The following is a 24,679-nucleotide window of genomic DNA, read 5'->3' as shown; positions in this document are numbered from 1 at the left end:
CTCTTGCAGACTCATTTGTAGGTGGCTGGTGCTGAGAAAAAGCACAGCTGTTACCTTATGTAATTGAATCCTATGGATTGAGCCACATGAAGGAGTGAGGATGGATACCACGTTGGTTTTATTGCTGTTTGGTTATCTGGTTCTTAACTCGAGCAGCTTGAGACCTCATAGTTCACCTTGCAGTCTTTTTCCACACCTCCTACACAGGTGAAAGTCCAGAAGCCAGGAGGACTTGGGTTTATCTCCTCACGGTTTAGCTAGTTCTTTATTTTGCCGTTTCACTCTCTCTCTCTCTCTATCTCTCTCTCTCTCCTGTCCCAATATCTGTTCCTTCCACTTCACACTTTCTTTCCTCCAATTGCCTTTTTGCTGTAGATCCCCTTTTCGCTCAGCCCCTCCTTCCCCGACTCTTTCCTTGCTCTAAGCAGAGCTCCACAGAGCTGTGACAAGCTTTGAAGTCTCTGCTTTTACAGGGCTTCCCCCACAATTCCTGTCTCTCGTTCTCTCCTAATTTTTTTTTCTGCAACCCCCTCCCTACTTCCTCTCCAGCCCTAGACTGGAACGCTGTAGGTAAAGTTGAGAGCTTTGGACTGAAGGAAGAGCCTGTCTGTGCTGCTGCTTTATCAGTGGGAGTAGTTACCCTGCCATGCTGTGTGCACTGCATCACAAGATTAAACTTTAGCCCAGCCATTTCTATAAACTCTTCCCCAACTTAGCCCTTCTGAATGCTCCCCAGGGCAGCGTGAGCACTGTCTGGATTGTGTGACAGAAGCACACAATCTCATAAATGTGGTTCGACTGGGAGCGCATACAGTTTTCCCGAGCAATATTAGTCATTTTATATCATTTATGTATCGCTAATAATGTTTTATTGAAGCAGCTGTAGCTCCAGGCCATTTATTCACTGCTGGGTGCTATGTAGCATGTCCTCTTGACGCCTCAAATTCAATCATGTTCCTCCAAAGTACATAGAGATAATAGAATTAGAAAGTAATGACCACAACACCTGTGTCCACTGCTAATCTTTTTGTTTTACGCACAAATGTGATATTTCTGACAGTGCAAGATGAGTAGGCCACATTCAATTGAACAAGCAGGGATTTTGGGGATGGATTTTGCTCCATGCATGAGTACTGGTTCCAAAAACTTCTGCAGGGTACTTGATGTGCCAAATGGTTTTGTTGTTACGGTTCCAAATTGAACGTTCCCATCTTGGAATGAGGTATTAAAGGAATACTTTGCACATTTCAACCAGCTTTGTATCATTACAGTGTGGGTAGTATAAACAAATGGCCAATGTCTACCTCACCCCCATGTTGCCTTCACCCACAGCTGTCCACTCATGTGCTAGCTGTAGGGATGTTCAAACTACAGTTTGTGGACAGTCCAGTCAAGAGAGCACGCCATTTCCTCTTTGAGTCTTTGCACCCAGGAGCAATGTAGATCAACACCATTGCAAATCAAAGGTTTTTGTGAACCAACAGATATTGTTTAAAATAACTTTTTCCTGCTCCAGCAAGGTAAGGCTTTGCTGTCTCATCACCTTGGAAGACAACAAGCCCAATACATTGTGGTTGTTGTAGGATTTCTCTTTTGAGCAAAAGGGAGCACCACGGCCCTTTTTCTCCCTCGTCTCTGGTCATGTATCACCAGTTTCAAAAATACTGGCACCTTTCTACTGGATAGACAGCCCAGTTTTATGAAGAGACCATCTTTTCAGCCGTAAAATACCCCTTTAATAGTTGTATAAGTGACAGGAGCTATACGTGATGAATACTATTTGACAGATCAGGCCTGCATTGGCTCTGATGTCAGTGATGAGAGCTTCATGTTAAATTCTCTCTCTGGGCTTAGAGCCAGTGACACTCCAGGCCCTGAGCAGTCCCATTCACTTGTCAGCTTTCCACAACTACACGCCATAACCTCTGTAGTGGATACTCTTCTTGCTGGAAGGTATAAAACTACATGTGCAGCTCTGCAACATCGGATAGCGACTTTCTTTTCCAAGTTGTGCTGGTGTGAACGTCATTTCTCTCACAGCTTCTTCCTTGTTGGAGCTGGCTGGGTGTCACATTCCCATAAGGGCAGCAGCGAGGCATTATTGGCCGAGGTGAGAGCCAGTAATGAGGAAATTTAAATGAAGGAAATGTTTCCTGAGGTCGGATTATCTGAGCAGCCTCGCCATATGAAACATATGAAAGTGAATAATGGGGAAACTCTCAATTAGCAAGCTAGCCTGACACTTTGGAACCCACATTGTTTCATCTTTTTCTCATTTAGTTCCCTTACCTGGGGAACCCTAATGCTTTCATCTCTCCCTGTATGGTTTTGTCTCTAACTCTCTCCTTATCTAGATTAGCCTCACCTTTTGCTCTCTCTGAAAAGGAGCCTTGGAGCTTCTTAATAATGGAACTGTCTAATTAGTCATCTGCTTAAGAAGAAATGGGATTTGGGGGAGGGGGGCGTATGAATTGGCCCTTAAATTGGGTGTGTTTTCCCATGCCTCCATCTAACTTCAGACTTCACTCTCTTTCATTACCTTATGTTCAGAGTTGCTGTGGTGTGTAATTTTAAAGATGAAGAGACAAATTCCGCGTCACATCCGTGAGTTCCTGTGGTTCACTGCTGTGATGCCGTTCATCTGCGCTCTTGACTTTTCCAGTGGAGCTCTAATTCTTTTAGAGGCAAGCAGAATAGACTGTGTGTTAGACACTACTGACGTCTTTGAAAGGCAAGCCCCTCAGGCCTCTGGAAAGGTGAGATGGTAATGATTACCCTAGAGACAAAGGTAAGACGGCAGGAAATGAGAAGAGGTGGGTTAATTGTTTAGTAGGAAGATAAAAGATTAACATTGTCATCCATCACACACAGCATTACAGAATGTGTGTGCCTGCCCATCCATTTTAACAGCATCGTAAACACTCGTGCAAGTTGAAGCCCTTCATAACAGCAGGATAATGGATTCAGAGTCGATCCAATTTGTCTTTTTCTAAGTGATAGGTCAATTCTAATAATGATAATAAAATCCTCAAATTCCCCTTTCATCACGGAAGTGCCCCGTGACCTGATCAGGCCTTGGTAGACAGGATGTTTCCTGTTGGGATACCGTAGCATTGATATGCTTTTGTAGTGCGCAAGTTCCATCGTACAATGGATAGCTGAGCTGCATTTTCTTTTTATTTAAGTTTGAAATGTCAAAAGTGTCAAAAGTCTGAGACTGTTCTAGACGAGCCTGCCTGTTCTCGTGCTTTCTCTCCCTTCCTCCGTCTTGCTGCCATAGTTTGCAACTCGCAGTCAAATCACATGCATTCGTGTCACAGTGATTGTTGTCTGAGCGCTCCACAGCCCGCCGTATAGAGTTCTGTAGATGAAATGAAGCTTTGAGGCTTAACCCTAACTCTAACCCTCAAGGAGCCGTTTCAGCCCTTCATCATTCTAACTATAGTTATTATATGGTTCAATGCTGTTGCCTGATTTTTCCTAATGATAACCAATAGATGACCAAATATGCTTTTTTTACCTCCCCTTTTCTAATTTTCACACTCCAATTTTTCTTTGTTTTTGTTCAGTGGACAGGCAGTAAAATACTGTATATATATTTTTGTCAGACTTCAGATGTTTGTAAGATGTGCACCGTGCTCCACAGTAGTACAGTCTTTTTTGTGTACAGAATTTGAGCTTCCCAACCTGTGTGTGACGTAACAATATAGTGGCCACCGTGTGAATATGCTGAATAACAAATTTAGTACCAATTTTTATAACTCGCTTTTGAGTAGGAACCTAAACAGTACAACGGTTGTTATCTTTCAAAGTGACACTGACAAATGTGATTTTTAGACTGCGTAAAGCCTGTCCGTTGAATATCATCATGACAAAATAATACATCAAATGAAATTTAAAGTCAAGACATTACCAGTTGCCCTGAATTACCCTGAAAGAAGCTCTTTTTAGCAGTGTAGTTAGGATAACCCACAAAGACAGGTGAAGTCTAAGTGGATGGCTGCTGAAACCTGTTATAGAGTCAATTGGAGCGCCATGGGAGTTTTGAGGTGTTTCTGTACAGTCTGGGTCTGTGGGTGGTGGGATTAATAGACGAGGCTTCAGATTGGGTGTAATGATGTGAAGCAGAAAGCAATGAAGGAACTCCCCCCCTGCTGTCTCCACTGTTAATATTTGGAGATGGGAGAGGGATGGAGGGGTACACAAGTACAAACATGCACACTCAGTTGCAGTCCCTCTCTCACTCACTCACTCTCTCTCTCTCTCACACACACACACACACACACTCAACAGTGACTCATATAGTGTCACCAATCGACTCAGGTTGCAAAAACAGTATCACTGATGGTGGTACATCAGGAATTGCCAACTGTCTCATTTTCTCCTTTGCAAAATAGACGTCATTAATCGCTCGTCTCTGAGCCATTACTGCTCAGCCTCACCATTACCCTCTGACCATGGAGCCCTGGTTTTATGGCTTTGAAAATGAAAGCGCTCGTTCAGTTGGAGGATCAGAGCTGTGCAGCAGTGCCACACACACACACACACACACCAAGCGATCTGCAGGGGTCCACTGTAACTGTCATTTCACCAATCTTCTCCACCAATGTTAGCTGACATCTAACCTTTAAATAACACCGCAATGAGAGCTTTGCTGCTGGGGGAGGTAAGCGAGGTCCTCTGACAGCGGCGTGGTCTAATGAGAGAGGTCCCCTCGGCAGGACCCGTGTCAGGCCTCCGCCGCAATCACACAAGACCCCTACCTGCCTCATTAGCGTCATGCTAACAAGCCCGTCTGCAGAGGAGATGTCACACAGAAGCCAGAGCAGAGATGGAGAGAGGGGGTGGCATGTTTACAGCCATGTTACACAGCCCTTTTCACCACATGGCAGTAGATTCAGTTTTGTTTTTTTCTTCTTGAACTCAGTGATTCTAGTCTCAGAGGCTCCTTCTCCACCTGGCACTCAAGTATTAATCTCTTCTCTTTCCATATAAATAAAAGACTATCACTGACTGATGAACCAGGATAGTAACACAACCTGTAGCCAGTCCAGGAAGCTCTAAACACCCAGTGTGTGGTAACTCTTTCCTGCAGAAAAATCCTCCAGCACACAGGAAGGGATGCATTTTACATTTCTGGCAACAGGAGTTTGTTTTTAATAATTACAAGAAGTGGGTAGTGAGTATAAGCAGTGATAAGCAAACCAAGCACAAAAGCATCACCTGTAGAAACAAACTTCATCAACAGATAATCCAGACCTCTTCTCACTAAAGATGTCAAAATCAAAACAAACAAGGATTAGCACTCAAATTCATCTGATATCTGGATTGTAAAAATGCAAGTCCAGCACACACGTCTAAATTGAATCATTTTCCTCCCCTCAGAGATTGCCACAATCTCTTTCTCTAGTAATATTAACATCCTTTAAAGTAACAATACACACTTCTCTCCTGTTCCCTATCCACCAGTATCCTGACAGTCCATTTTGACAAGTATGTTACTGGCTGCCTGATGCCTGTTTGACTTGCATTTGCTTCAGTTCTGGAAGTTTGTCCCTGTAGTATTCGATCTTCAGTGCATCATCGGCGTATTTACACACACCGTCTACACGTTTTTGCTCTGTCCGCCCCAGACAGTACCTGTGTTAATGCCGGGCGGAAAAGCGATCAATGTCTCATCGCATTCTCATTCCTCTTACGAACCATCCTCTGCTCCCCCCTCCTGCTCTGCTCCTTCCTCCTCAGTTCATATCTGGCTCGTTCGGCGCTCATTGTTCCGAATCCCTCGTCACCCCAGCACTGTTTGACTCTTAAACATGAGAGGGGCTGCACATCTGCTCTCAGCCTCTCTCGATCCTTTGTGAATGCCATCAGCTGGAGGGGAGTTAGACTACACAGCGCACCCGTACAGTCTGGATGGGGAACACAGACCCTTGTTTATTACATTATGTCATTCTCAAGGGGCCACGCTGTTGTGAGCAAGCCGTATGCTACATGGCAGATTATTCCATTCCTTATCTTTTTGCTGATTGCATATCTCATTCTAAAGAAAAAAAAAGTTTGACAAGAAAATATCTCCAAACTCTAAATTGCTGTCACTCCAAGTCATTGCACATTTAGGAGAAATTTCCAAGATTTTAAAAGCGTCAGTCTGTTCCAGGCTTTAATCTTTTACTCAAGCCTCCTCAGTGGTTGTGTTCACAGAGACATCAAGGACCACCTTTTCTCTGGGTCGCTCGCTGTGGAAGAAAAAAAAAAAAAATTACATAACTTGCTTTGCAGATTACATCAGAAACAACGCGGCACTGCCACTGTGTATTTGCAAGACCAGACAGTCTCTGCATGCGCCTGTAATCTGGAAATGCAGATGGCATAATGCAAATGCGGGTTTGAGGCAACGGCAAGTACAGTATGGGAGTCCCCGAGATGAAAGATTTACAGTTCCATTTTCTAAATCGTCCTGTCTCATTTCTCCAGGGGGCACAAACGCAAGCTTGATGAAGCCAAGGAAGAGGAAGATGGGGAGGAGAAGGAGGAGGCGGAGGTCTCTGCCGACGAGTCGTCCAAGGACTCCAATGAGGAAGAGGAAGGCAGCAGCTCGGAGGCAGACGAGATGGCTGCCGCCTTGGAAGCAGAGCTCAATGACTTTATGTGACCTGGAAAACGACAGGACTCAGTCACAGGGACATGACATCAAAAAGCAGCCCCACCACCCCAAGAACCCCCCCCCCCCCTACACACACACACACTCACACACAAGTGGTACCTAAATATCCTATTTTTCTGTTCTTTGGAGTCTGTGTGTACTTAGGATGCGTGAGCCATGAATGTGTGCTGTAATAAAAAATGAATGTTATGTACAGAAATTAGTCTACTACGACATGTTGCTGTGTAAATAAAGGCTTAGAGAAATTTTTTTAGGGTTGATTTAGAGCCTTTTTGGCATCAAAGACTTTGATGTTAACATTTTATTGTGAGATAACATAGATGACATGAAATTTGATACTTTTTTTGTTTGTTTTTTTCTTTTCTATTTGAATTTTTTATACCGATAATAAGGTTAAATAAAACTATAAAAAAAAATATGAAAATTATTGGTCTTACATGCCAAAGAGTTTGAAATAGGTTTGCCAAGCCTGCAGCTAAACATTTTACTTTTGAATTCCATTTTTATTTTATTTTTTGCCTCCTTAACAGTTTTTAGGGGTAAATATTGCAACCAGCAGATCTAGACGTTTGAATGTGTTTTCTTGAGTCTTGAGTTGTTTTCTTCCTCCACATCATGTTTGTACATTTGATACGGTAATGGTAGGTAGTTCTCAGCTTTTTTGTGAAGTACAGCCCCTTGGTGCACCTCCACTGTGAACTGAACTTCCTGCCCAGTCAATGTTTATTTTCATACAGCAGCAGGACACATCAGACAGGTCATAAGTGACATGTAGGGTGACAATAATGAGCTGTTAAAGGGATGGTGCAACTATTTTGAAAAATGTGATGTTACATCCCCGCTAGTTGTTATGTAGCCCCTTAGTGGTGCTATCTTCCTCTCATTGTTACTGAGTGCTGGATACTGGCTGGATGCTCCAAATGCTAACTGTTAGCCTCCTGCCATTGAGATTGACTTCCCCCCAGCTAACTTTCTGAAAAATAACTGGTGAGCATTTGGAGCATCCAGCCAGTATCCAGCTCTCAGTAATGGTGAAAGGAAGATAGCACCACTACTGTCCCGCAGAACAGCGAAGAGGGGAGTGAAATAATGTCATATTTTTCAAAATGGGTGAAGTATCTCTTTAGTGCTGATTGCTTCTCCCTCATCAGGCCGATACCATTTGGTACTGTGAAGTGAAGCCACTTTAATCAGCCCACTGCCCCTGCATACTGCAGCTGTTAACAGGTTGTGCCCTATTACCCCGAAGCTGCACTAGGCAAATAAACTTGTCTTACCAGTGGAGTTCCGACAGAGAAGACGGTGCTATTCTCACTAGTTGAGATGCAGCGGATTCGCTTCACTGGCCCAAATTAAATTCCGGTGTCAGAGCAGTTTCTTGGGCAGCGGTGAGTGCGCAATTTGTCCAGAGAAAGTTGGACACACCACTGTTAGATCTTTTGCCTCTGTCATCTCTTTGGTGTCCTTTGGTGGGAGGCATCGCAGAGCGGCTGGCTTGGTAATCATGAGCGAGCTGTGTGCAGTTAATTGATGTCACATTAAAGGATTTCGTTCCACTGAAGATCCAATTTTTCACATTGTCACTTCTCGTTGCAATTTGGCGGCACCAGCGTGAAAAAAGTCGCCTAGTGAAGCTTGAATGGAGCACATTGCATCCCTGTATATTTTATTATTAGATGATTATGACACCGTATGGGTTGCTCGTTGTTTTTCCATTTGCATTGATGTAGGGAAGACTGTGGTCTACATTCTGTAGTCAGCCCTCGACAGATCCATTTCTTTGAATTCAATCCATTTCAACACAGATGTCTGGACAGTAAAGCCTAGGTGTTTTTTTTTTTTTTGTTTGTCTGGTTTTTTTTTTTGTTTTGTTTTTTTTTTCATATGTAGTGGTAATTTCAGTTTGTTTTGGTAATCTCAGATATCCATTTGGGTGTAGGCCACTGTGATTCCTGTCCCACACTGCCCGTGTCTGTTTCACCATTAAATACCACTGTCCAGTATCACCTTTCTTTCTTGATGTTTTCTTGTTTGTGGTGGTTTTGTCCTAGTTTCAATCGAAAAAAAAAAAAAAAAAAATCAAAAACTAATGTAAAATATTTGTAAAGTCTATTTCCTACTTGACCCTGAGAGAAGATACTTTTCATTTAATAAAGATGTGTTTTATAAGTAATGCATTCAACTTGAGTCAGTTTTTTGCATCCCAAGAAACTTTGAAGATGATGCTCTGTATGGGAGAATTTAGTATCTTCCATCAGATGTTTAAAATGTTCTGCTTAACCCAGCGTTCCCTGAATATGATCACCACATGGATATGTGCATACTTTAAAATGAAAAAATACATTAACCTTTGGCTGCTAATGGTTTTTCTGCAGTAGAGCTGCCAAGATTTAACATTTTAATCATAATGTGCATGTTATTATGGAAATACCACTAGTGCTTTACTTTTAATGATACTTTGTGGACAACTACTCCATTAATGGAAGTGGTGGAAATCTGTGTTATGAAATCCATAACAGAATCATTAGGCGTCATGCAAGATAAATTCATCTCGCTCCTCAGATTGATACATGTGAGGAAAATGTGTGTACCTGGAGAACAATCTTTATTTTCCCCTGCTTGTTATTCCACTGAGACAAACTGTCATTACTGGAAGGTACGTCAGTCATCTCAGTTGACTAGCCTCAAAGAATTATTTCTGCCTGATAAAAGCATGGCATTTATATCTCATTTCTCTTTTGATGGGTGTTTGGTGATAATGCAGCATATTTAATGCAACATATCTCCAATGTTTAATTACAATGGCTTGTTCATTACATTTATTCTCTGCAATAGGGCTGCCAAGATCCTATATATTTTGCCAGGGAATTATGTTCCATTACAAATAAATAAAAAAAAATGAGGAGGATGTGTCTTTGTACTAAATCAGGCATTGCCGCTTTATTTCCTCTCATTTAGTCGAGATAATGGGTCCTCAGGGACAGCGCTGGTTATGGTTTAGCACAGGTAAACACAGGAATCAGCTGCAGGGTCATATAAAGTCTGTTATGACCATGAATCTGGCTCTGGTATGATGCTGGGTGTTTTTTTTCCCAGCATGGCTTATCACCATCGACCACATTAGAAGCCAAGGTAAACACCAATAAACAGAGAGAAGCTCATCTGTGGTGAAGCATTTCTACCCTAATGGGAGTGTCTCGTCTCGGATAAATTTGCTCCCATCCACAGGACATTAGCGGTCAATGAATGGTCTGAACAGCAGTTCCTTATAAATGAATGTCTACTTCACTGCTGTCTGTTGCTAACTCATCACCATAATGGTATGACCTATAGCCAGTTCATGAAAGCTTTTACAGTTGCTGCTGTGTCTAGCGGCTCTTTCCTGGAAGAATCTCCATTCAGACAGGAAGAGATGTTTTATGCATTTGTATCCCTAACAAGTCAGCAGTGACAATGATGGCCCCCTGTCACCCTGGGTGGAATTGTTTTTGTTTGTGGATACTGGTTGAAAGTAATTGTTTTGAAGAAACTGTATTGTCCCTGAAGGGAAAGTCTTTGCGGACCAAAGAAAGTCAAGCTACTTACACATATTATTGTAACACATTCATCTGCAAAGGTTCAGATGTCACATGTGACAGATGGATGGAGACCAATCCATAGCCCTTTCCCTGATCTTCAATCATGGCAGGACAAAACAACAACAACAACAAAAAACATCTTCTTACAGTATGATTTTTGCCCATTAGGAGACAGCTAGGCAGGTTATTTTCAGTAGGATACTTAAACTGTCAACTTTGTAATGATTTGCCAAATTCTTTACCTTTAGAAAAGCTAGCAATAGGAAAACACTTCTCAAAAATCTAAATGATTTGGTGATTTTCTTCCCTGGGATGAAACTGAGGTAAAGACCCATCTCTTGAGAAACAAACTTCATCAATAGAAAATCCAATGAAAAAGGCACCAGAGACTGTTTGACTGACATTCAATATTTGGGAAGTGCAGTGCAGAAACACGAAACCGTGCAACATAAGATTTAGCACCAAAGACTCTCACTGATTACCGACACAACACAAATGCCTTAACACAAAATGGCTGTGTAAGGGTACACTCACGGATGTAGTTAAAAGAAGCAACTTTAGAAATGGAACCACATTCGTCTGTTTCTAATGTGTATCTGTGGGCCCAATACCACACTGAAACAGTCCAACATGTGTCCTTTAGGGTCAGGGGAGCTACCTAGGGTTTGAGAGCTACCTATAAAGCTCCTGCTCCCTTGACAAGACTGGGAATGCAGTGGGAGATCAGTCAAACAAATGCGGTTCTGCGCTCTGGCAGATGACTCCATGATCTTTTCCCCAGGCCTCCTCCCCCAAAGGTCAGATAAAATGGCATTAAAGGTTTCTTTCACTGATGAGTGACAGCTAGCCCCACTGGTGCTCTCTCAACAATCCTTTAATCTGTCTCATCATATTCCTGCCATGCTTTTCGTCCTTTGTCTTCTCCCTGAAGGTGCGACGTGATTGACAGACATTCAATCCAGTGAGGAGCTCTGGCCTGTTTTCGCACCGGAAGGTCAGATCTTTTCCAGCTATCTCGGCATGTCGTTGTGCTCAGGGTAGGTGGCTGGAGAGGTTGCACTACCGTTGAGAGACGACCTGGGAGGAAAACACAGATGCTCATGTTGTCTTTCACTGACACAAGGAGGGAAATAACCCTTGGGGTCTGTCAGCCATTTACCTGACCTTCTGCTGGATCCCTCCTGTCAGATACAACATGGTAGTTGTATTATACCATTTCAGTCTGTGGCGTACACTGGTGCGTGCTTTACAGTTGACCACTGTGAGATTTTCAGCCATTTCTACTGCACCGTCCACTTCTATTTCAGTCACTGATGTGCTCCATTTCTTAGACTGACTTTGGACCAGAGCAGGACATTCTCTGTGCTGTGTGAATGTAAGAGTTAGTTGAGGAAAAAGTTGCAAAACTGCCTGTTTTGTGGCTACATTGCTTTCTGGTCTATTGAGGCTTCTGCCAGTGGAGAAATTGGTATCTTAGGCTCTTCTAGGTTGGACATCTTCCTGAATGATTGATGAACTTATGTGCAAAATAGGGTTAGGGTTAGTCCAGAGATAGGAACTTACTCTTTGAATCTGATGGACTGACACCAAAACATATAATGTTTACCACTGAAATGATTTCTGCTCTCTAACTAGCTGCAGTAGAATCATCTTAATGGGATGTGACATCAAATCTACCTTGCAAGGCAGCCGGATTTGTCAAATCACAATTACCTGAGAATGCCAGGCTTCAAGAGATGTGCTGAACCACAGCGGTTTGGACTGATCAGTGTCCTACTGGCGGCCATGGCCATGGTTTATGAGTGATGATGGCGAGGAAAGTCAACAATCGTGGCTCTCAAGAGGTTAGCGCAGTTAGCTGGTGAGTATTTTTTCGTTGAATATTCGTTGAATTCATAGGTAGCTACACCAACTTGACTGCTTGCTGACAAAGTTCCTGCAACTGCGGCATGCTGTTGTTTCCTGTTTGTTGCTATGATTGGTTGAACTTAGCCCATGATAGACAGTGATAGACAGATGGTTCATCCAATCACCTGCTTAGTATCTTTTGCCTGGCAGTTTCCAATGATGACTTCTCAGATGGTTCTGTGTAACAAACTATATGACTCATCAGGTTAACATCAAATGTTTGGCCAAAAATATGTGTTATGGGGGGATTTTTTTAGTCAGATCTTGAATCACGGAAGATCATGTGCAAGTATGAATTATACAAAGTGAAAGAGGTTTTTAGATCAAAGGTAGCCAAATATTTTCTCAGAGAGTTGGGTACGGGGCTTCAGGGATTCAGTAGCCCCAGGTTTTGGTGTATGTAGGGCAGCGGAGGGAAGTGGAAGCAGCTGTAAGTGGAAGAGATTCATCCTGGGAGCTTCCATTAATAAGAGAATGAAAGGGACTGATTACTCCAAGTTTAGCGACCTATTACAGGAGCATCCAAAGTTATTTCTTTAATCCATTAAACAAGCCTGGCTTTTCATGAAAATATATGACAGAAACCTTGGCATATGCTTGCGTGATTAGAGCATCATTCATCTGTATTTTAAATCATCAATACAGTCCTGTCTTAGTTTGTCTCTTGAATTCATGTTCTAGTGAATGATAGTGAAGCTTGTGGCGTATTCAGTAATAAAACTGGGACTGTCACAGTCTCACAGCATTAGCAGCTTGACTGCATCCTTCCGTATTCCATCCTTCCATACTCTGATGCCTGTGTTTGCAGCCATGTAATCCCTCAAATGTTCGAGACACATTAAGCAGCAATTCCTTACAGAAACATAAAAACCTGGTGATCAGTCAAGCCCAATGCAAATTAGTCCTGTTTACCCACCACGAGATAGATGGTGCATGAGTTCAAAAGTGCATGATGAAAGACGGTAAATCAGTTCAGATGGGGGATCGAACCGCTTGCAGACACACTCGGAATAATTTATGCGTTGCTTTGAAAGTTTGGATTTAGAGTTTTGTTAGGCTCGTCATCCTGTAAGTGGGTTTCTCGGCAGCTTCCTCAGCAATCTCTCCTCAGGCCTCCAGCTGAGGCAGACTGAAACCAGCTTATAAAAAAGGGCGCTGGTATAACTCTGCGCTCTCTGGCTCAGAGTAGATTCCAGAAATAAATGGGACACTATTTCAATAAGCTGTTTAAGTGTTCTAATAGACAAAGAGCTGTGTGATCACTGGGCCAGTTGAACAGTAGGTGTCAAATTCCCTTGTGTGCCAAAGCCAAGTCCAGCTTAAAAAAAAAAAAAAAAAAAGTGTAGCTAATTTCCCTGAATAGTGGGTTTAAAGGGATAGTTAACCCATTTTGAAATATGAGATTTTATTTCACTACCCAGATTGTTATTATGTAGGACAGTAGTGTCTCTATCTTCCTCTCATTGTTACTGAGTGCTGGATACTGGCTGGATGCTCCAAATCTTAACTGTTAGCCTCCTGCCATTAAGGTGGACTTCCCCCCAGCTAATATTCTGAAAAATAATCACCATAATCCATTCAAAGATGGTTTAACAGCCATCACAGAGACAGAAGTAGTATGCTTGTTTGTTTTCTTCTTTGAATACATGTACATATGTTGGAGGACATACATAACAACTTTCTAAGGAGCACTAAAATATAACTAACAAGTTATGCTGTGGCTAGTATCTTCTTTTCCTCTGCTCCCATCTATCACACATATTTCATGTAGCTTCTAGGCACCTGCCAGCCGTTGTAATCAAGGGCCACCAAGAAAATAGCTTCACTGTTGAGTTTTTTTTTTTTTTTTTTTTTTTTAATAACCTCTTCTTTACACAATTTCATGCTGTGAAAATTCTACTTCACACCATGAAATCAAACGTTTTGTATTTGCCAATTTGAATCAATTAAGGCGGTTAGCCTGTTGTGGCCAGTGTCTATTGTTTGCTTTTAATTCTTTCAGGATTTGTTACTGTGTTCACCGTTACAGGACTTTCTGACCGGGCAGGTGGACAGAGAGCGGTCAGCCTGTGATGGAGGACACTGTCCAGGCTCTGGCCATTGTGGACAGTCCCACTTGTCCCCTGCACAGCACTATGGAGAGGCACAGGAACACGTTCTGCAGGAGACTCTCAGACTCCCACAGTGTACCACTGAGCAGAGCTGTAGGGCCTTCTTACCCCTAGTCTTCTACTTATTGGATGATATTGTCTTTGTGATATTGTAGCTGCTGCAAGAGCATAATCCCCCGTCTGGGGATCAATAAAGTACTCTACCTACCTACCTACCTATCTACCTTCCTTCCTTCCTTCCTTCCTTTAGTCGGGGAAAAGTCCATCTCAATGGCAGGAGGCTAACGGTAAGAGTTTGAAGCATTCAGCCAGTATTGAAATAACATCAAATTTTTCAAAATGGGTCATCTTTCCCTTGAAGGCTTTATTATATTCTGAGTGCCACAGAGAGAACAGATACCCTGTAAGTCACAATACCAGTGAATATTCAATAACTGCTTCTCACCACATCAAGCTCATATATATGCCTCTCGCAGGGTCACCTATCTTTCATCAGCCAATAGCTGGCCTGGTGTGCCAGTCATTAGAGACTGAGAATATTAATCAAAATACCACAGCTCAGCCAATTTCCGCTCCTCCAGAAATACAGCCCTCACTAATGCCCAGGATATTTCTGTCCATTGCCATGGTTGATTTTTGCAGCTTCTCTTTGAAAACATCAAAGAAGAGCTGCATGTATTTTTACATACTGCCAGACTGCATTATAACTGTGCCTATATGCATTGTTTATGTAATGGGGATTTTCAGGAGAACAGCACTGGAGCATCACAAGAAGCAGCTCCGTTGGTGCATAAAAATATCCACCCTTGCCAATGATTTAGTATTGAGTCTCAAAATCTTATTTTCATGCACAGAAGGTGAAAGAATCCATGTTTTCAGGAGCTTTCTTGAATCCCATGACATTGTCTTGCCTTGATGTTGGTGGAATAATCAACCTTATTACAAGATGATGTCATTTGTCAACGATAATGCATCATCTCACTAACAGATGTTTTCCCATTCCCTTTCAGTAAAACAAGATTATAAGACTCAACACTAAACAGCATATTCAGATGGAATATTTTGCAGTGAATGACAAATAGAGCCAAAAATAACAGTTTAGTCAAATTTTGCTGCTCATACATTTCTGGAAGCTGTCAGCACAAAAGGATTGCAATAGCAGTCATTTCACAATAAAGAGAAATCAATATTATTTGGAGGTAAATTATCTGACCATGTGTCTTGAAATGCAAGTCTTGTCAGCCATTCAAAAAAAAAAAAAGATTCAGCTGAGGGAAATGATGGGCCTGGTTTTCAGAGAAATCACTCTCAGTGACATGGCAAAAAATGGAAGCTGATCTCGGCTCCACTATCTCCTTGGATTTATTAATGGCAGGCTTGTTATTTGTGACACCGAAATGTGACAGTGCTCACTGATGTAGATGATTGGGTCGCCGGGCAGTTTCATGATGAGCCAATTGTATCTCCCTAGCCTTTTCCATCAAATGAATCTAGAGCTCAACCTGTGCCTCCCCGGTGCTGCAGCCTTTGCAGGGCAGGATCCGTGCCTCGCGGCTTCTTCAGAGGCCAGCGCTTTTATGAGCCCTTTCAAAATGACCTTTAGAAACACGGCCTGCAGCGGGAAGATGAGCGATATCACCAGTCATATTATTCCAATCATGCTCACACCCGTGTCTCTTTATGCCTTGTATGCTTTTCCAAAAAGACTCCGAACAAGCAGATACACAATAAAACATGTGCAAAACCTTTATTTTTTTTTGAGTTTTTTCATCATCTCCATATTTAAAGCCTCTTGATGGTACCAGGAGAGTTCATTTGCACAGCTTATGAGTTAACAGCACTCTCCTCGATGACATAAACATCATTATGATTTGATCAGGCGGCTGACATTTAATTTGATATTCATATTGAGGGAAGTATATTACTAATTACTATTTCACACAGCATCTGGGATGCCAACCCTCATAACACGGTGCATTATGTCATCCACACCACCGGTGATATACAGGCAAGTTTATATTTTATTCATTGTACCCGAAGAAAGAGGCAGGCAGGCCGTCAGAGTAATTCATCCGCGCTTTTTTTCCCAATAAAAAATGGAAGCAATGCAAACTTCATGAGGAATTTTATACTGTAACTAAAAAATTACATATCCATGTCAGTTTGATTTGCAGCCTTCATAAAGCCAGTGGCCCCAGGCCTCAGTGTGAGCGTTGTGGGCCCTCTCTTGTCTTGGCCAAGGATAGGAAAGGCTTGAGACCTGGGTAATTCAAGGTTACTGCATAGCTGTGATAGGAGCTGCACCTCGCTGTTGTGTCATACTTTAGCAGGCCTGTATAAAACCAGAGCAACTGGAGAGTCACACTCAGAGCTCAGCCCTGAATATGTTAATGCGTCCCAGGCCTCATGGCTGGGTAAGCTACTGGTTTGCTGTAAACCAATAGGTACGCTTCTTGAATTCAATGGCAACAAGTGGTTTGGTTAGCTGGTGCTTTTGTTATGCATTCTTGAAGTTCATTTAAAGGGGTAGTTCACCCATTTTGAAAAATATATTTCATTTCCCCCTGGCTCCTATGCAGGAAATGACAGCAACTCTTCAAATTAAGACTACCTTTTGAATAAGCACGCACACAGTTGAGCTTCTACACAGAAAAATTATCAAAGCGCACCACAAAGCTGCTCTCATTTCATCTCCCAATCACAGCAGTGTAACGCCACAACTCCAAAATCAAACTGGCTGAAATCATCATATGAAGCTACAAGCAGAATAACATTTGAGTCAGCGGCACAGCAGGAGCAGGCGACAGAGGCCGAAGCAGACTCACAAGACACCCTTCTGTGATTCTGGAATAAGAAAATAATGTCTGAGAGAAGACATGCATCTCTCTCACCTTATTACCCTGTTACAGACGAGGAGAAAAAGGGATGCACAATATTCATACCTGCGAAAAATAAGATGGTGCCCAGTGTACATATACAATATTTAATCCAATATTTTTTTTGGTTTTACTAAGGTTCATGAAATGGTTTTGCACAAAAAATATCCATAATTACTATTTAACACTGCAGCCAAAAGTGGATAAGGTGTCAAGAGCTGGCCAATTGTGCTGCTAAAATAAAAACTATATTTTATGACATATTCATGTGTTTAATTCTTGTGCCTGGTGTCTGTCTTGCTTTGCCTGTCATTTCATCGGCGCTCGTGCTGGGCTGCTCCCCGTGAAGCTCTGCTCCCTCTGAGGAGCTGGCACTACCTCCAGATTACAGAAAAAAAATACACTCTGCATCTCTGTTTTCACTGTTGTTTCCATGTGTGCACTCACACAACTCAGTTCCATTATTTTTACTATTTCAGCACTGGCTGCCACACACACACACACACACACACACACACACACACACACACACACCACCACCATCTCAACTCTACAGTAGGCTAATTCTGTAGCGTCTCGGGAAAACACTGAAAGCGCCTTGAATTTAGGTTTATTTGGGTCTAAGCGGTTTAATAATTTATTTGCATTTACAAGTGTTTTTTTAAGCAGACATATTGGTGTGCTGTCTCATTATTCACACAAAGCTGCAGAGTAGGATACTTCATGGCCGGCAATTAAAATCTTTATGCAGCTGTCGTAATGAATTTGATAGATTTTAATTGCTCAAATAGGTTTTTATAACTCTGCATTTGGTTATTTGGTTATTATTAAAACTTACGATTTTTTTTTTTTTTTAATCGCAGAAGGCGCATTATTTAAAATACTAATGGTAGTGTAAGTACAGCCATACAGCCATATCTCCGTGCAGCAGCTATCTCCTGCCTGTGCAGCTTCCCACCTCACTCTGAGAGGGAGCGGACGCCTGGCTTATCATTCTACATGTTTCGCTGCGTTTCATCTCTCCAGCTTCTTTGAAAAGAGCCTGTGATTCTACGGTTACGTTTGCAAAGTTGAAAACATCCTTTGCTGTGACTTGGAAAACTCACTGGGTGGAAACTCACATCATATAATTTGGAGTTATTAAAATGTATGAAGTTGCTTTGGTGCAAAAGAAATTAGGATTCACCTGTGTGATGAGTCTATCTCACTCTTTCACTGCAGCATCTATTTCTTTGGTAAGTCTGAGTTAGCCTAGAGGTACAGTCTGTTGGACAGGCTGGTAAATGGGTTTTCTTCTTCTTTGGCAGCACTGTTGTGCTGATTATGTTATGGCAGTAAAATTAGACATTTCTATTCATTGTAAACACGAATGAGGCTTCCAGGCCAGCTGTTTATTTTGCTTTGAACAATGGCCTGACTTTGCAGGCCAACCAGCAGGCCAGGCCACCAGAAAAATCCCCGTTCTCCAAATGGCCAATCTGGTGGGATCCACCTCAATGGCAGGAAGCTAACAGTTAGCATTTGTAGCATCCAGTCAGTATCCAGCACTCAGTAACAAAATAGCACCACTACATATCAGCTAGGGGTAATGTGAAGAATTTTTTTTTTTTTTTTTTTTTTTCAAAATGAGTGAACTATCCCTTTAATGCTAAAGTGCACTTGTAAGGTAACTTTGCTGCTTGTGCATGAGAGAGCATTCACCTAACCAACTGCTTAGCATCTACCTGAGAGCTCTGGAGCCTCATGGTCATTCATTATACATCGCATGAATCCACTTAATATAGAAAACAGAATTACTGAAACAGAATAAAATCTTCATGAGGGCTGAAATTGAATTGATTTGCTATCGGAAGCCTCTGCTCAGCTCTGCCTGCGTTTGCATGTCACTGCACGGCGTTCTGTGCAATTCTGACCCTCTGTCAGTGTCATACCATGCCAGTGGTTGGGCGGAGAGACAGGAGCGAGAGGGCGGCTGGAGGAGGACACAGACAGCTGGATGGCACTGGGACACCACACAGACGTCCTCCGACATCCTCAGCCCACTCTATTTATGAGATCTCCCGTAAAGCTGGTGACAGCGCTAACAAATGTGGCAGATAATGCCGTCTCGTGAATCCCACCGCCGCCTCTCTCTGACTGCGTGGTTACTGTGTGCAGCGCTGGGACCGTCCTGACAGTGAAGGGCAGAAATGACAGATGCGCTGACAGCCTTGGAGATAAAACCGCCACTCCCTGTGACTTTGAGATTTCTAGCATTTGGACTTTAAACCACATAATTCACTCTCGGCCACTGTGATCTTCAGAGCGCCCTCAGAGAATTGGTGCGAGTGACATTTAATATCGCCTTGTTGTGTCGGTGTGTCTGTAAAGGTTTTGGGGGAATGGCGCCGTTGGTCAACTTAAGTGATGTGAAGATAGACGCTGATGTTATTTATGTGGCCTCGGTGGATCATTTCCTCCAGCGCTCCATGCAAACATTTTAGATAAAAGGATGCAGTTTTTCTCAACCACACCATCCTCTTCACATATTTTATTCTTCAGATGGAGCTTACATGACTCACATGATCAGTGCAGGTATCTTCGTCCAGCTGGTGCTGCATTATATGCATCTGTAGAAATCATTTGGGAATCGCTCTAAGCACCATGTTGCACAAGTTTTACGTCACTGTGTCAACTGATTGGTGGTCACTTTGACATTTTTCTTTCCGCACTTTCTCTTCAAATTACCTGTGCAGGGTTTTCAAAATTAAAGAGTTTTCAAACCCTTTAATTTTGTGGACACCCAAGTCGACTTGCATTAAACCAACCAGACACCATTTGAAGACATTTTACCCCAGGGACCCTGATATGAAAACACACGAGTATTAAATTGTTCCAATGTCATACATGGAGACTGGCAAATAGATTCAAAGTGGTGAGATTGACACATCAAGTTAAAATAACCATTCACACATAAGTTCATAAATTCTAAGGAGCTAAATTATAGTCAATTTTAAGGCCTCATTTTGCTGAGGCCCCACTGGAACCCTCTCAAGGACCCCTGGAGGTCCTCAGACCCCCAGTTGGAAAACCACTGGTATTATAGTAGTAGCTCTTTTTGCATAATGATGGAAAATTAACTATTGAGGCCATTTTCTCCAATTTTCAAAAGATCGCTGTTAGAGTTTTATTGTTAAACATCATCGTGCAAAATTCCACATCATTCAAATTAAAGGGCCCCTCATACCTCACTCACCTCAATTTGTGGTTTGACAAGATGTGATTTTTTTTCCCATCCAAGGAACAAATGACAGTAAGATGAAAGAGAAAAATATATTACTTACAGTACCGTCGGATGATGTGTCTTCCTCTATTTCGCATGCCGATGAGCAGGAGATTTCTCCCCCGCTCTTATCTTCGCTCCTCTTCAATATTGCACAACAGCAACCAGAGCACTTGTCAAACTGATGGGCCCAATAAAGAGAAAGAAAGACTTTCTCACTGATGGGATGTGATACCTTGGAAAAGGCTTGCCAGGAGATTATACATTATTTACTCTCTCCAACACCCTCATGTCTGCGCAGCTGCCGACAAAAATCCACTGCACTGAGATTACTGCGAGCTTTGCTACACCTCTCTAGATCTCAAACACGCTCGCTTCTCTCCCAGCGAACAAACAAACAATAAACAACTTTTTCTTTGTCTGTGGAGCCTCCGGTCAGCTCCGCAGCCCGCATTGTTTCCCTAGAAGGAAATGATCAAATGCCTCACTTCCCTGTCGCTGTGTACACATCTTGGATAGTGTGCATTTAGTATAAAAGCTGCTCGCTATCACAGGCAGATTCATGCGGGTGCTGGTAAATGTTGCATGCTACTTCCAGGATGATGGCGGGTTGGCTTGCCAGGCACATTGGAAAACACCCTTTAAGGTGGATTTTTTTTTTTTTTTTTTTTTTTTTTTTTTTGAGTGTTCATCTGTTTAAAGCCCGACACTTATCATCACACTGACCATCTGCTTTATGGCAGGTCTTTTGAAGAGAGTTATAATGTCACAATGGCTTTTAACAGTCTTGCAGATAATATAATCCTCCTGATCTACCCTTTCTCCATTTTACTGCTTCAAGGGAAAAAGGTTTAGATAATAAATATGCATGACTAAGTGCACGTCAATCACCATATGTGTTTGTCTTTAGCATTTTCCGTCGAGGACAACCTTGGCTACAGCGCATTCATCATCCCCCCCTCTCTCTCTCCCCACCGCCTTCTCCGCAAAGTGTGCTCTCGACAGATACTTCATGAACCCACTTCCTGCTTAAAGTCAAGACGAGAGTGACATTTCAAAGACGAGCCAATAAAAAGCAGAAAGTGCCCACAATGATTCATACCTACATAATGCATTCATCTCTAAATTGCCTCTTTTTTTTCCCAAATGGATGTGACCATTATGGCTCATTATGCCCGGGTGATTACTGAATGCAGTCTTATAAGTCAGAGCTTCTCCGCAAAAAAGGAATTTATTGTGTTTTCTCACATAAAAGGAAATGCAGTTAAGAAAGACAAACAGCAAAGAGGCTGATGTGGAAATAAATCGCATTTATGCTGATATTTGTCTTTATTTATGTATTGGCAACTATTTACTTTTACTTTACTCTTTGTCTTTATTCTTTATTTGGATGCCTGTTAGCTGATGCTTCAGTGGCGACTCGTCTTCCTGGCAAAATGAAAGAATAATGGAGCAGCTCTATTTCATTATGCTCTACAAAATGCATGTGCACATGTGTGTGTGTGTGTGTGTGTGTGTTTACCGCTGTAATCTGCTCATGCTTGTGTGAGCAAGTGAAAATAGGTACAATGAAACTATAAATCTGTCCCAAGACAAAAGCTTAAACATTTCCCAAGTAATCATGTGTGTCAGCTTACACTGGTTAACCGCACCACGACACACTAACATGAGACGGTGTTAGTATGGTATAACATAACTGTAATTACAATATAAGCGTGATGTAATCTAAATTTAATGCTTTTTTGTATGTTTTGAACAGGTGTGTTTGTTGGCCGGAAAAGACAAGTAGTGACATGCACGTAGTTTGTTTACTGGACAATTTTATTAACCTGTACTATCCAGGTTAAGAACATTTCAGCCAAAACAAATCCCATCCCAGCCCCAGCAAAATGGTGAAGAAATACCCCCCAAAAAAGTCAGCCCAGACCGTAATTCTTTTTGTAATTTGTCAAAAAATATTTTCTTACACCCATAAAACTTTGTGTTTGGAGGCAGTTTCCTACAGTTGGTTCAGCTTTTGTTCTTCTTCCTAACAAACTGCACCACAGTTCCCTCCCAAACACGCCGGCAGAGCAAGGAGTGTGTGCTCACTGTAAAACCTCTAAAAGAGATCACTAAGATCTATATATAGCATTTCTATAGCGGAGGCGTCATTGGTCATCAGTCACCCCAGTCCTCAGGGACCCCCACAAATTCCATGTATTTGTTCTTTCTTGGGCTACCACACCATAATTAGTCAACTACTTAGCATTGACTAATCAGCATTGAATAATTGAATCGGATGTGCTAACTGAGGAACTGAACAGCTGCGTTGAAAGTCTTTGGTTCCGTGAGCGCTGGGCCGAAAACCCCTGTGACAGGATAAAGCCTTAATGATTCAACCAAATCAATGGATCTCAAGGCTGGATAGCGAGCACTGAGCTAACATGCAAGTATAAAGACGGCACCAAGTTGAATGTTGACATCTACCCACATCAATATAAGATACATGTGAGGCTAAGCAAAAAAGCAGGAAATTGATTTTAAATGACTGAAATTTAAATGACTCCATGCCTTTTAGATCATAGTCACGCCCCTGCATTTGGAGTTGTCTCACAGGGGTTATTTGGTACCAGCTGGGCTAGAATAATATTTTTCTCATCTGGCCAAGTGAACCAAGGTAAATACTCTGGTTTGAATAAACTGCATGTTTGGTGTGAGTGGGCCTTTAATGGGCCTACAAAGTCAGCAAAGTTTGGATAATGTCTTGCTCATGACTGCAGCTGTGCTCCAGACAGGCAACAGGATGTGTCCTCTCAAAGGCAAGAAGGTATCCGCACGGATTGATGTCAGCGAGCTGCCAGCCCAACCCCAGTGCGCCAAGCTATAATTGCACAGACACTGGGAATTCATCAGCGGGTTGCGTCATTAATAATGAAGCCCCATCTATTGACCTTGGATCGTAATGAGATTGTGTACAAAACGGGAGTCTTATTACACCAGTAGGTCATAATCATAAGGCTGAACCTGCTATTAGCTGATTCATAATTTACATCATACGGCGAGGCTGTGTATGTTCCGCCAGCGAGGGCTGTATACAAAGCCAGTGTGGCCAGCACACACTTGAAAGACAACCTGTTGCGAGCTCTCGTCTCTGGAGACTGAAAAATGGGCTCCTCCTGTGAATCACTACCCCCAGCAGGGCGGCAGCTGCTTGCCAGGGCCGACTCAAAGAGCCTGTCCAACACAACATGCAGAGCCCTCTTCACTCACACACATAAAGAGGAGACAATCGCAGTCGTGGAAAACAATATTCTCTTCCTTATAATGCTAAAAGCCCATTATTTCACTTACAACGCTTTTAACAAATCACCTGGCAACAGAATAACAAGGGAATCATGTATACTTTGTTTTGTGTCACGTTATATTACATAGGCTATTTAATGAGCTCCACCCGTCCAGCCCTCTTTTGCTGTGAAGCATAAACAAGCCTAATGATCCCTAAAGACGGAAGAAAGACTCTTTTGATGCACATTTGCTGCCGAGAGCAAGCATCATTAACCTACTGCAAACCCCGACTTCCCACTTCTTAGTCCCGTTTTGTCCGAAAGAAAAGGAGCCTCGTCTGTTCCTGACTCATTTTTGTTTGTGTCTCCTGCACAAGCGGTAGTCGCCGGCCCTGGCAAGACACAAGTTTGGAAACGTGTTCATTTAATCGCAAGTTTTGCTGCTCGTTATTCACTTCACTCCCCTGCAGAGGTATGGGGCAGAAGCTGAGATGATGAAATAAAAGTTTGTTGCTGCATGTACCTCCGTGGCTAATGCAGCATATTCCTTGCATGGTAATTCATCAGTGTCAGAGTCATGTGGTGCGGGATAAATAGCTGTATCAGTGCAATTCATATTTACCCATCTCAGAAACTACAAATTGTGCAGATTTGCTTTTTTCATCCGCCATGAATAGGTAATCGTTTTACATGTATTGAATGAAAAAGCTGGAGTGTCTGACAGACTCAGAATGGTGAAGTTAAATATGATCTAATCCAACGGCAAACCTCCGTTTCATTGAGGTGGACAGGCAGAAAATCAAGTCCATCCCTACCTCTGAGGTAGAGTGAATTGAGAACACTATGAATAACAAGTGCAATAGTGCAGGAAAAGTCTGGAAAAGGCTTTTCAGCATGAGAGACAGATGAATACAAGGGAACGGAAGGACGAGTAATAATGTCTGTCAGCACACAAAAGGCTTGAGAGAATCTTTTTTCCTTCTATCTGAACTAGAATTATTTCTGTGGAAG

The 24,679-nt window shown here is 42.3% G+C and overlaps 1 protein-coding gene across 4 annotated transcripts in view; it reads left to right on the top strand.

Annotated features, from left to right (window-relative positions):
* Window positions 1-14,420, top strand: part of ctdp1 (CTD (carboxy-terminal domain, RNA polymerase II, polypeptide A) phosphatase, subunit 1) — an 85,402-nt gene extending 70,982 nt beyond the window's left edge. For 2 of the 4 annotated variants that reach the window (XM_030063216.1, XM_030063215.1), the window contains exon 13: window positions 6,478-7,644. In XM_030063216.1, coding sequence (XP_029919076.1) covers window positions 6,478-6,655 — 178 coding nt within the window. In that variant the 3' untranslated portion in view covers window positions 6,656-7,644. Of the gene's footprint in view, window positions 1-6,477; window positions 7,645-14,182 lie in introns of those variants that run through there. The other 2 variants (XM_030063217.1, XM_030063218.1) reach the window with 2 other exon arrangements.
* Window positions 14,421-24,679: the final 10,259 nt, after the last annotated feature.

Source organism: Myripristis murdjan, chromosome 11, assembly GCF_902150065.1.
Source record: "Myripristis murdjan chromosome 11, fMyrMur1.1, whole genome shotgun sequence".
Lineage (NCBI taxonomy): Eukaryota > Metazoa > Chordata > Actinopteri > Holocentriformes > Holocentridae > Myripristis > Myripristis murdjan.
Note: the sequence above shows the minus strand (reverse complement) of the source record. Positions and strands in the feature narration are given on the sequence as shown.